This window comes from Kryptolebias marmoratus, linkage group LG16, assembly GCF_001649575.2.
Source record: "Kryptolebias marmoratus isolate JLee-2015 linkage group LG16, ASM164957v2, whole genome shotgun sequence".
In the NCBI taxonomy this organism is placed as follows: domain Eukaryota; kingdom Metazoa; phylum Chordata; class Actinopteri; order Cyprinodontiformes; family Rivulidae; genus Kryptolebias; species Kryptolebias marmoratus.
This window is the reverse complement of record NC_051445.1, coordinates 4,609,536-4,623,575: the sequence shown is the minus strand read 5'-3', so window position 1 is coordinate 4,623,575 and position 14,040 is coordinate 4,609,536. Positions and strand designations below refer to the sequence as shown.

The 14,040-nt window shown below is 36.2% G+C and overlaps 1 protein-coding gene across 4 annotated transcripts in view; it reads right to left on the bottom strand.

Annotated features, from left to right (window-relative positions):
- bbs9 (Bardet-Biedl syndrome 9) overlaps positions 1-14,040 on the bottom strand; it is a 131,150-nt gene that overhangs the window by 97,953 nt on the left and 19,157 nt on the right. For all 4 annotated transcript variants that reach the window (XM_037980541.1, XM_037980542.1, XM_017428475.3 and 1 more), the window contains exons 10-14: positions 13,307-13,488; positions 12,051-12,127; positions 11,915-11,968; positions 11,724-11,826; positions 3,158-3,262 (exon numbers count right to left, since the gene is read on the bottom strand). In XM_037980541.1, the coding sequence (XP_037836469.1) occupies positions 3,158-3,262; positions 11,724-11,826; positions 11,915-11,968; positions 12,051-12,127; positions 13,307-13,488 (521 nt within the window). The remainder of the gene's footprint in view (positions 1-3,157; positions 3,263-11,723; positions 11,827-11,914; positions 11,969-12,050; positions 12,128-13,306; positions 13,489-14,040) is intronic.

The window sequence follows — 14,040 nt, the reverse complement described above, 5'->3', positions numbered from 1 at the left end:
CATGACTGGCCGTGTTTTATGGAAAGTATCAGTACAGTTGCACCCTAGTGTTCACAGCTGAGATGAAAATACCCATTGTGTATGTGAACTAACAATGTTCTCTAAATGCCAACTTGACCACTTGATCCCTCTCAAGTGTGTTTGTGTAAAGCCCACTCTCAGAGTCTTAGGGAAATCACAGAGGGGCACTAATGAAATTCCTTCTAGATTGTAACGACTCTTGCCATCATCAAGCCTCCTTTGAAGGTTTTAAAAAGTCAACAGTCTTCTTAAATGTCAAATCCTTTGTAGAGCTTAAAGAAGGACACAGTAGCCTCAGGGTGGGATTGGGTTATGCTGGGTGGGTGATGTGAAGGCGTAATCATCACCCCTGGGTGGCAGTGAATACAAAGTGATGCATTCCTCCCAAGCCAGAACAGCATATTCAGGGATAAGCGGTGATGAGGCATTACTGCAGATTAGCACCGGAGGAACACACAACCGAGAAATTACAACCACCCTCTCTTACATTTGCACACATGCTTTTAAGGACCACTTTGTATGTCACCATGGGATATGACTCCACAAAATGGTTCATTGCAGAATTTACCACATGTGTTTCAGACCAAAAAAAACAGGCTTTTATTAAAATAGTGGAAAAGTATGATGTACAGCAAATATGATTGTTTGTTCATACATTCAGATTTGATCAACAATATTTCACAAGACAGCAGCAGAAGGTATATAAATAAAGCGCTAAAAATCCCAGCTGTACATAAACCTGTGAGGTCTATAGGGCATTGGTTGTCATGAATCAGATGTTCGATAGCTTGCGTGTATGTTACTGGTGAATGTTGCAGCTTTCCAAATGGTACCACATTTAGAAAAAGTTGCTTAAACATGAACAGTGTTGCAGGACAATAATCAGCTACTTTGCCTGATAATTATTTGCACTCCAGTTGCATTAACTGCTATTATATTTACAGTTTTGTGTATAATTTGACAACTTTTTAGAAGTGTTTTTTAAATCCTAAAAAGCAGCAATTAATACGTTTTGGGGTTTTTGAAATGTTGTTGACAACAGAGTAAATGTCAAAGACATTTGTTTTTACATAACCTATTTTACTTATTTTCTTTCTTCTTTCCTGACATGAGGGTATTGGCTTTCACATTGTCTCATTTTTTGATCCACACCTTTTTATATATATATATATATATATATATATATATATATATATATATATATATATATCTGAGTCTAGCTCCTACCTAGTTTTAAATTTCACCTTGTTTTCCTTTGACCCTTTCATTGTGCGCCATCTGCAGCTAATTTTTAATGGGACTTTTCTAATGCTTACAGACCAGCAAGTCCCTTCCAGGAAATAGAATAAGTTTTCTACCCACACTCTACAAGCTGCTTGACTTTTAAGCCAACTGAAATACTCCAGACTCCTCTTTTTTTTTCCAACTATTTTTAGCATCACAATAACCTGTAACAAGACAGAAAGACTTCCCAATATTTCCAGACATTTCACATTAAATGTGCTTCTGGGAAGGAAAAACTGCTCCACCAACGGAGGCCTGCCAAAGCAAATGTACTCCAAGGGAAACAATAGCACACAAACACAAATTCTTGTATGACCTGATTTCCGAACAAATGCTTTTTTTTTTTTTTTTTTAAAGGAGGGCTGTGACATTTAAACTAAGGAGTGGTTTTGTTGCTTTGGAAAGTTATATCTTCCAGAAATATTGCAGGTCCTGGAAACAGATGCCTATGAGCAGAGAGGGGATGAACTTAGCTTGTCTGGAATGAGCCCAAATGTCATTACAGTACTCCAGTTCAGCAGATGGTGTACAGTGCTGTCACACAACACTGGAAATGCTTAGAGAGTTGTTAACTTTGTACCAATTTGTAGGCTAACACTCATTCTAGTTAAAACGTTCTTATACACTTAATTATATGGCACCATCTTATCTGTCTCAACTTCTACACGTTTACACTGCCAGAGAGCTATTGTCCACAGATCAGCTGCTCTTGGATGTTCCCAACTCAAAAACAGAGGAGACAGAGCCATTTCAGTGGAAACACCTGCCTTTGTAAATTATGCTTAAAACACTTTTTTTCCCTGGCTTTTAGTCTTGGTTGACATCTTGACCTTTATTGTGCAAGTATATATTTTTATGGTATCTTCTTGTGTTTGAGTTCATCCTTATTGCTTATATCAATTATTATTTATACCTTACTCTTTGTACATCAGTTTGGTTATGGAAGGTTGTTTAATAAATGCGCTCTATATATAAACATAAACTTGACTTGACACTGAACACACTCTGTATAATCTTACATGCCATAGCGTTTAACATTGATGTGAAATACAATATGCCATGACCTAATGACTGCATTATAATACGTTGTCTTGATTTGGCAAATATTGCAAAGAATTTGTGACTTATGAAAGAAATTCCTTATCATCATGTTTCAACTTTAATTTTTTTGGGAAAAAAATAGAGAAATAAAAACTCTAAAGGCTACAGAAAATTTAGAAAGAGAAATAGACACTTTGTTGAAACTCTTGTATTCACTTTGGATGTTGATGGCGAAGTGTCTAATATGAAAAGTAAACCCACTAAGTGTGATTGCTTAAATATCATATATACACCAATACCTCCTACCAGGGGAAAAAAAATCAACATCTTGCGTCAGAGCCATTGGTAGATCCAAGTTTACACTTTACTACAGTAACAAAAGAAAGAAGATAAACTGTAAAGCCAGTCAGTGCATTGAGACACCTCTAAGTGCTGCTGAAGGCAGGGTGTTTAAATTACTGCTTTAAAAAAAGAATGCTCAGTGTATCCAATGGCGTACAGAACTAAAGAGCTCCAGGAGATGCTATGTTCAATTCATAACCAAATTAAAATTTAATGAAATGCATCGTTTTCTTTTATGTTTTGTTTTTTGCTTTTTAAGATTATGTTGTATAGTTCAGAGTTGAGCTTTTTTTATCTGTGAAACTTATTATCACCAGTGAATCATGAAAAAGAGGAAATAAATGAGAAGAAAAAGCACATATATATTTATGTATATAAGTAAATGTTTTTAATCTAAATATGAGCTTCAGTTGAAATTAAACATTAACGCCTAGAAACTGGTATGAGGAATATTACAAATGCCTTTTACCTGTGGGGGACAGATAGGACACAATGATGTCTCCTGTCAGGTCAGCAGGGGGGTAGCGGCCATTGAGGAAAGCCGAAAAGACTACTTCTTTGGTTGAACCAACACCTGAAGATAGAGAACAAGGATGTGTTAATGTTATACACGATAAAATGTTGACTTTTTCTCTACCGTGTAAGTGTCTGCGTTCTCAAAACTGAAATATGCAATTATAGTTGTTTTAAATATTTGAGTGGAACATGAAGCACATTGTACAATTTAATTGATTTTTTTTTTTCTGTAAGCATCTCTGAATGAATTTAAATGACAACATGTTAGCAATCAAGAAATATTCTGCACCCATGAAGTTCTTTTTTAATTTTTTTAATATGTCTAGGCATTTGAAGTAACATATATATATTTCATGTATTATTTTACAAAATTTAGGTTTTACAAAACCTAATGCTTAATTGTTTGTCTCTATGTGGCGCTGCGATGGACTTGCGACTTGTCCAGGGTGCACCCAGCCTCTTACGCAGTGACTGCTGGAGATAATTTGCAGTTCCCCCGGTGACCCAAAAAGGAAAAGAGGGTAAAGAAAATGGCTGGCTGGATGGCTGGATGGATGGAACTTAATGTTGGCAATACTGTACACCATTAAAAGTCAGTACTTCTTATCACTCAGTGTTTACTGCTGTCGGTTCCCTTTAAATTGACTCCAGGTGTAGGTCTTGATATCATATCCTAATGCTACTTTTACAAGCCATTCATACATTTTTGAACAGCTAAAAGAAGACAGGTGGTTTAAAAAAAATGAAGCAGAGGAAGAACAGTCAGATAAGTGAGGTGATGTTCAGACAATGTTTTGTTGTTTTTGTTTTTTTTTTAAGTGTGTGGTCCAATAATCTTATTAATCTTACACAATAAGTTATTTCATTAGTCCCAACACATATTAGCTTTCTCATTAAAGCAGTTTCATGAACACTTCAGAGGCATGAAAAGTATGATTCTGATTAGATAATCAGGACTGGTGGTAAGATTTTGAAGAGCTTGTTTTTTAAATTGGAAGTTTAAATTTTAAACAAATGAGCCACTGAGGAAGAAGAAAAGTTCAATAAAAAATCATCACAGAGCTAAATTATAATTTGCTTTGGCTCCACAGTTAACATTTTGATCAACTCTGAAGCATGTAGTTAAAATTATTCTTGCTTTTTGTCTGCCTTTTTTCTTTATTTTTTCAGAAATCTGTTGTGTGTGACTCTACAAAAGTCTCTTTGTGTCATTACAAATGTGAATGTGGTTGATTGAATTTTCTTTTTTTTTCTACAACAGAAACACTCAAGTTATTTTATAAAGAAAGACATTGAATAATGAACAAGGAAACAGGCTTGTTAACAAAACACACACACACACGCACACACACACCTCAGAGAGTCAGCATTTTTAAGTTGTTGACAGAACAGGATACAGTAAGCCTGATCTTAAACAGATCTCCTAATGTACACAGAGAACCTACATTAAGCATCAGCATGCTACGTGAGGACAGGGAATTACAAATTTAACCAGAACTTCAACCTGTGTGTGTGCGTGTGAAAGTGTATGTGAGGGTAAACAGAAGACTGAAATTATATGCAGCATGAGAGAGGGGCGATGACTTGTAGCTTCCTTTCAAATGCCCGAAAACCAACAGAGAGGGCAGGAACAGAAAGCTGGGGAGAAAATGCAGGGATCAAATACAGACAGAGAGGAAAGGATATATTACAGCTAATGGCTCCATGCAGTCACACACGCACACACACACATACACACACAGGGCGGTGTGGTGGTGTAATGGGGCGTGATGTTTCTGGGCCCGGTCTGTTACAGGTGACTGAAGACCAAGTATCAATGTGTTTTTGTCCTAATGCATATACAAGTGTGTGTAATTTCTAAAAGTGAGGGGACTGGGCGGAAAAGTTTTTGAATATGTGTACCATTTGTGAATTTTCAACTGTAAAATAGAATGAGAAAAAACAAAACAAAAAACAGATGACTTTAAACATGCACACACAAATAAAGCTAATAGCAAGACCAGCTTATTTAAACAGACATCAGGAAGATGCAAGATAAAGGAAAAAAGATCAAAGAAGAGTTAACCTCATTAAACTGAAAAAGGGGAAGGTCAACAGCATAAAAGCAGAAATCTTCTCGACATGCTCCTCTTACACTCTTTCTTCTACTCATCATCCATGTTTTCTTCTGAAATACTTTTCATTTCCATCCTTGCCTACATTTAATACAATTTTAATCTATAAAAAAAACAAAACAAAACAAAAAAATAAACCAAAATAAATTTAAAAAATGTGTTTGTTTTTTTACAGTTGTGACCTAACACTATTTCTCACAAGCAAATGTGTCATCAGAGCCAAGAGGCTGTCCGGAAAACAAAACAAAGTTAAATAACAATAATGACCAGCCCAAACTGTAACTAACATGTACTGATTGGTTGTGCTAAATAATAATAATAATACTAATACGATTACAATTGATGGACAGTGGGTGTGGGGATGGGGCAGTCAAATATTCAAAGAAAAACTGAATATTTACCAAGAAATTTGAAGTGTTTCTGCTTAAAATGCACATCCCTAACTATTACTTTAATACTACTTTTTGATTCTTTTCAGTTTTTCTCCCACTTCTGCAAACAGCATCTTTACTGTTTCTCGCTATCCTCCACCTCATTTCTTAAGGCCTTCTTTTTGCCGCTCTTGCCCCCTCCCTCCTTGTCATTCTGTCTGTCAACAGAAGGCTTTTAACCCCTGTACCTTGGAGGTCACGCTGGTCAGACGGGTTTAAGTGCTTTAAGTGTTTTCAGTCCAGCTAAGACTAACAAACAAGGCCAAAGAAGACACACAGTAATCCCTTTTCCTCTCTTTTTTCTTTCTCAGTTTTTTTTTTTCTTCCTTCTTCAGCTTTTCATCATATATTCAGGAGCATCTGGTCAGGTCAGAGCAGTGCTCTGGGCATCAAACCTGTGCACACCAGGTAATGTGTCTGACTCCGACGCACTGAGACTGTTCAGACTGGTCCCAGTGTTTTCAGGCACATTAGGCCATTAGCACCCCTTCCAACAAAAACAAACTCCATAAAGTAGACTGAAATCCCCTGCTTTACTACTGTACCTCTCCTTGCCTTTAACTTTCCTTCAATTTTTTTTTTTTTTTTGAATTTTCAAGATCTTTTTTTTCACCTTCACCAAGTGTTTGCCATTTCTTCACTGTTTCTGCACTTTTTTTCACCCATGAACGTCTTTCATGAAGCTTTTCCTGATTTTAACCTAAATCCCTGCACTTTTTTCAGTTTCCGTTTATCTTTACTGTTATTTAGCTGTCATCTCTGCTACTTATTAAGGGTTTAAAAACAATAGGATCTGTACTGTAATGTTGAAAATACAGATCTGAACACTGAAAGCAGAAAAACATTCTGACAGAAGGTTAAAATATTGAGACTGGAAAAGGTAAATGTAACGACTGATGTAACCCATCCATCCATCCATGTTCTCGACCCACTTTTCCTTTCTGAGTCGCAGGGATCTGGTGTCTATCTCCAGGAGTCACTGTGCAAGAGGTGGGGGACACCCTGGACAGGCTGGACGTCCATCACAGGGCCACATAGAGACAAACAACCATTCACACTCTCACTCACACCCAGGGACAATTACAAGTTATCAGTTAACATAACATGCATTTTTTTGGTCAGTGGGAGGAAACCAGAGTACCTGTAGAAAACCTCCACATGCATGGGAAGAACATGCAAACTCCACACAGAAAGGCCCCAGGCCGAGAGGCGTTTTAAAAATGCCTCGTTTTGCTATAATTCAGTGTTTAAAAGATTTATTTATCTGCATTATGTTTTGATGATTACTCAGTTTGAAAGATTCACACATACATACATCTGAATAAGCAGTGTAAGTCTTCCACAAAGTTCCAAATGAACTTCAATTTACTAGAATCATTTTAAAGTGTCTGAAACTACCCAAATAAAATATAGACTATTACATCCCATTGTTGCACTTCACTTGTTTGTATCTTGCTCTTTTTTAAGGCCAATTCATGTCCAGTTTGGGTAAAACACAAGTTTAAAGGTGGTGCTGAGAGTTGTTATGAATGATCTTGTCACCGTTCAGGCAGTCAATTGTGTGTCTGAGTGTGTGAAGTGCAGCAGGCTGTCCCCATCAGGGTTCAGGTTTTAGTTCTTGACAGCTCAGGTTAAACGGATGACTGACTTTCTCAAAAAGGTTAAAGGTAAAGCGAGGTGAAGATGGGGATCAATACCACACAAGTAGAAAGGTATATATGATGTGTGTGTGTGTGTGTGTGTGGTAGGGGGGGTATTGTTTTCTAAATGGTTCTACATTATAGGATGGTTTTATAAGTTTTACTTAGAGTTCTTTATGGTAGCAAAGCACCAAATGATATATGTTGGGTGAGCAGAAACTGGCCCATCAAGATGGTGAAAATTCCATGAGATGATTAAAAAGTATAAAATCGACTGTAACGTTGTGATGAATGAAAATAATCTTTCCTGGGTCATTTTAGATATTATTAGTAATAATTATTAATTATTGTTTTGAGAATCTTATTTACTTATTCATTTTTTTACTTTACCAACATATTTTTAAATGTCACTTAAAAGTGTTAAAAGTGCAGATGAATCTGTTTGTTTGAATAACATAGATTTGGAAATAAAAATACTAATACATAACAACTTAATGTTGCAACTCAGAAGTTCCCAACCTTGTTCCTTAAGACCCATTGTCCTGCATGTTTTAGATGCTGTCCTGGTCCATCTCACCTGATTCAAATGACTGAATTACACTCGCTTCATGTCACCAAGTTCTACAAAAGCCTGATACAAACTCATCTATTTAAATCAGGTTGTTGAAGCAGGGAAACTTCTACTAAGAATATGCAGGACAGAAAGACTTGAGAAAGACTTAAAGAAAACTAAAAAAGGGATATGAGAGTAGGAAGAAATAAAGACATTGTGAGACAGATTGACAAATGAAAGACATGAGGCAGAAAAGGAAAAGATGAGAAGAAATGGCTAGTAAATGGGTGGAGAGAGGGAGGGAGTAGGACTTGCGAGTGGGAACGAGAAACAGAACAAAGGAGGCAGTGTGTAGTGAACAGGGGATTGAGTCTCCATCTGAGACGAATAAAAAGTGGAATAACAATAAAAGTCAGAGGGCGCTACTTCCCCTGCTCTTTACACACATCATTCCCTCGTGTGCATGAGGGTTTGTGTGCACCCAAGCATCACTAAATTTTTGTCTTTTGTTTTCTGTCAAATAAACTAGCAAATTTCTGCCAAAAGTTTGGAAAAAAATAGACAAGTTGACCTTCACACCTATAATGACCATTAGCAAGTGTGAGGACACACCAAGTGTGTGGACACACAAATCAAAGACACATGGGGCAACAGTAAGTGCACACACAACAGCTGTTGTAAAGGCACAAAAACACAGTGTTCCGTTGAGCTTTCTGTTTGCATATGCACTTTGTGTGTTTACATCTGTGAAGATTGGCCAAAAAGCATATAAGGAAATTGCAATTCTGGAAAGAGAAAATGATCAGCTGAGACAAAGAAAGAGTGTAAAACAAAATAATGACAAACAGACTTGGGAGGTGTAACAGCACTGTAATTGTTATTACAGTACATAAAGCTAGAGAACTGAGCATAGAGGTTTTCTTTTTTTTTCTGTAAGTCAGGTAAATGTGTCATCCAATTATATACAAGAAAACAAGTTAATATTTGGAAATTATTTTCCACAAAGCTGAAAGATATAAATCCTCCAATTTATTGACCTCCAACAGGGAGGTATATGTTTTTGGTAGTGTTTGTTTGTTTGTTTGTTTGTCTGTGCACAAGATAACTCAAAAAATAATGAACAGATTTTGATGACATTTTCATGAAACGATGAAGTTGTCACAAAGAACAAAGATTAAAGTTTGGTGGTGAATGGCATCAGAATCTGGCTCCTACAACTTTTTAATGACCCTATGGCTTAGGTGGAGGTTTGCATTTTCCTGGTATTACCCACTTATTACATTTTGAATGTATTATTGGTAGTAGTAGTGATAGACTACATGCTGTACCTTTTACACAAGACAGTATTCAATCTACAGCTCAGCAGCCATTTTCCATACAATTTATATAGCAGGATGTAATTTTCAGACACAAAGCTACTTTTGTTTCCAAATTGTTATTTTAGAAATACTTACGCTAAATCTTACTATTTATCTGAATTAAGTATAATGTGACTTAATTGGGCTGTGTGAGTTTGAATGAGTAAAAATGATTTGGTTTAGTTGAGTTTAAACAAGAAGTAGCATCGGTGAGGATGAACTTAGTCTCCAAAGTAAATCTAAGTCAACATAATACCCTCTGGAATGAGACACATCTGTATGTATATGTAGCAGCTTTTATCTTCTACAGCAAAGAGCTATTGAATGACTCTGAAAAGCCAGTGCCAAATTTCTGAGTAGGAAGACATAAACACACACAAAGCTGTTTTACTCTGAGTGTATGTGTTTACATTGTAATGACATGTTGTAGAGACACCTGCATGTGTTTAAGCATCCATGGATATGGATGTGTAAGAATTTAATTTCCTTGAGTGTGTATATCTGTATCATGCCTACATGCTTGAGAGAGGCTTCTGAATTTGACCCGTTTGACCGCTACCTAAGCTGATATAAACAAAGCATCTCTTTAGTGGTGTAAATGTGACAGTGCAATGACTCACAGCCTCTGATCTTCCACATAAACAGTGAAAAGTCAACAGCTGCTGCCAAGAAGCAAAGCTTAGAGGAACCAGAGCAACCAGGCATATCCAGAAGTTTTTTTTATTCCTTCAAAGCATCTTTGTGAATAAATGTAGTTTTGATTTGCTGTGAGTTTTTGTTGGCACTCTTTCATTGTCTGCTAAGTCCTAGAAGGCTATTGCTCATACAGTGTTTCCCAAACCAAACCAAGTTTTATTCAAGGCTGAAGTTTATATCCTGATATAGAAGGTTATAAATAATAATAAAAAATCATGCACAATTTTGGCCCACATGCACTGTACATTTTAACACTATAGCAAACCTGTACTTAAAAATGAGAATTAATATTATGTGTATATTAAGGTTATTTAGAATAAGCGCACAGGACCACAAATGTTTATGTTAAATAATAATTACAGCTGGAGCAGAAAGTTTGACATTTGCCTAAAATGTGACAGATTCTAAATAGAGATTAAAAAACAGTAATATTAGTTATAATGACTATTAATTGCAATTATTATAGAGGAAAAATAAACAAACTTACAAGAAATGTACTGCACGGTGCAACAAGCCCATCATGCTTGCATTAACAGTTGTAGAGGTCATGTACAGTATATGTATAGATAAGAATTCACTGTGGTAAAACACATTACATTTCTGTATCCACGGATCATGAATCACAGGGAAGCAGTGGTCACTTTGAATCAGGCCTTTGGACAAATGGATGATGCTCCAGCTGCCTCAGAGAGCTACTCACATCTTGAAATCATAAATTCACAATCCACTCTGGTCCTTTCAAAGAACTTGGTGTCTACTCCTCTGTGATGGATGATAGTTTGTCAGGAGCAGTTTTGGAATTACAGTAAAAAAAAGAGCAATTTTCTGATAGTAAAATGAATGACTGCATGACTTCAAAAATAATTGCCAACACTATCCACACTGTGTCAGAATAACATGTAGCCTTTGATATGTGACCTAATATTTTTGAGCGAGATTTATGCTCTTATTGTGATGAATCTGTAGATTAAAAGACAACCAGCTAAGATCTAAAGTGAAAATAATAATAATAAAAAAAAATTATGGATGAAATAAACCTGCTTTGACTGTGTTTATACAAATCAAGCTTGGGGCAGATTACTTATATCTTGAGGCATCTTTTCTTATTCAGGAAGTTGTTAGATTTGGTTTATTATTACTTTGGAGGAGCAAAAAAAGTGCAGTGTAAGGTAAGATAAAGTAACTCAAACAAATTACACAAGAATTAGGAGCTAACCACCCAATGGAAGACAAAACCCTTTAGTCACAGAAGTATTTAATAAATAAGAAAGTTTTGAACTTTGTACTTGCATCAAATGGGGTGCTGCATAACAGTGTAGAATATAGAAACATTCATAGAGCGCAAACCTCCCCCATCACCCATTATCATAATGAGACGGATCAATGATGACATCACATGATGATGATGTCATCACTGTATGTTGAGGAACTCTAAACCTTTGCCTAGGCCATAGGGTCATTAAAACACTGTAGGAGCTGGATCCCAATCTCCATAACTGCCTAAATTTAATCATTTTGTTTTTTTTTGTGATAACTTCTACATTTACTGAAAATTTCATCAAAATCAATTCATTACTTTTTGGGCACAGACAAACAAATAAACACTACTGAAAACATATACCTCCTTGAGGGAGGTCAAATATATATAAAACACAGATCAAACAATAACTTAAAGAAACAGATTAATCAAACACAAATAAACACAGAAAGAAGTGCAGTTGACTGACCCATAGGCTCCAGGACAAACTGGTCTTGAGTGACAGCCAACGGTGGCTGGACACAAATGGACAGCTTAGATGACTGTAGTGCAGATTTGGCCTTTATTTTCACCTGACGAGAAGATAATACTAAGTGAATTATTTATATTTCTCCATGAGAGAAATGTGTATGAGAATAAAGAAAATAATTGATGACTTACCTGTACAGTCACTGAAGGGACAGGCAGACCATCAACATCTTGGATAAGAGCTTGCTGTGAAGAAGAATTAACAGAATGAACAATTATGTGGTTATTATTGTGTAAATAAAAAGGTGTGTTGAGTGTGTTTGTTTACCGATGGTTTGTCCAGGCTGGAGGACACAGTGGCTGTGATGGACATGTCCTCCACTGAGTCTGTTTTGGGAAGGATGTCTAAAACAAGAGAAATACATTTTAAAACTGGAAGCACAAAGAGAGCACAAACCTCTGCCAAGACCCATTATGATTGTGCTGTCATTATGGGAATAATGACATCATCATCATGTGATGTCATCACTGTATGTTGAGGAACTCTGAGAGAACAAACCTCCGCCACCACTTGGTTTGTTTATAAATTGACATTTCAGTGGAAAATGAATAAAACATTTTCTTTATTTTGTTATTATATTATATTTTTGTTATATTATTACTTCCATGCAGTTTAGAGAATATAACACAATCTGTTGGTGGAATCTAACCCTGCTGAAATTTTGAGCCATGCTCCATACAAAAACCAGGAAAAGGAGGGCACCACCACCACCAGGGTATGAGGTTTAACTCTATGTGGGGCCACACGCATTTCAAAAATGTATGTTTTCAGGGACACAAGGAGCAGCCTTTAATTAAAGTCTTCACCAACTGGCTTACATTACACACACTGTAAATATAAGCTTCCACACTTACACACATGCAAACAAAAACAGAGGAAACTAGAAGCACTTGGAGAGCGTAAACCTCTGCCAAGACCCATTATCATTGTGGTGTCATAATGGGACTAATAATATAATCATCATGTGATGTCATCATGTGATGTCATCACTGTATGTTGAAGCTCTGAGAGTGCAAACCTCTACCTAGGCCATAGGGTCATTAAAATTTGTAGTATTCAGATCGTGATCCTGATCACCACCAACATTTATTCATTTGTTCTTTGTGATAACTTTAACATTTCCTGAAAATTTCCATCAAAATCTGTTCATTACTTTTTGAGTAATCTTGTACAAACAAATAAATGCTACTGAAAACATATACCTCCTTGGCAGAGGTCAACAATGAACAACTGATGTTTCTCTGTCTGTATTTCATAAATGTAAGCTATCGAATGAGATAATCTGTCAGAAAACATTTTCAAACCATTTGTAACTTGTGACTCAAAACAATAAATAACTCAAAAGAAAAAAAAACATTCCAACTTCCTTTCTGATTATTAACTGAAGACAGTTTACTTTATGCTCAAGGAAATTCAATAAAAATTTTTGCAATCACTTGATTAGAATATTTTGATTTTGTATAAAGTAGTAAGTAATAAGTAGTTGCATTTTGTTAATTAGGAGATTTCTAATAACCTCCTACCTTGAGTCCGGGTGGCCTCTCTAATGAACCTCTGTAGTTTCTTCATCTCCACATCCACTTGCTCATAGTCAACCTCTCTGGCATCTACTTTGGGTGTTGAGAAGAAGGAGGGGTCTGTACCCATATATGAGCACAGTAGATGACTATCTGAGCTCAGACTCACCACAACACCCTTCAGCTCCCTTCGGAAAAGAGATGAGAGGGTTAATTTGATAACATTTGTTATCTGTTAACTACCTGTGCTGTTAGGTTTCTTTGTAGTTGAGCATTAGTCCTGAAGGATAACAGAATGTGATGCTTCACTCTGACTTTTAATATGGAAATAGATGATAAGAGAGAGAGTGTGAGGAGATGCTGGATGATGCAATAAGGTTTTAACTGTGTGGTAACTGGTTACAGATGTGTATGCGTCATTTCTGTGTCAGGTCAGCGAGGCAGTAACACACATCCACACACACACATACATACAATGAGGTTCAGGTTGAGTGAGAGAGCCAGCTTCACACCTGCACAGGAGGGTGTCAAAGAGGGCATAAAACTTCCTGCATACAGGTGCTGGTCATAAAATTAGAATATCATGGAAAAAGTAGATTGATTTCAGTAATTCCATTTAAAAAGTGAAACTTGTATATTATATTCATACATTACATACAAACTCATATATTTCAAATGTTTATTTCGTTTAATTTTGATGATTACAAATGACAACAAATGAAAATCTCAAATTCATCATA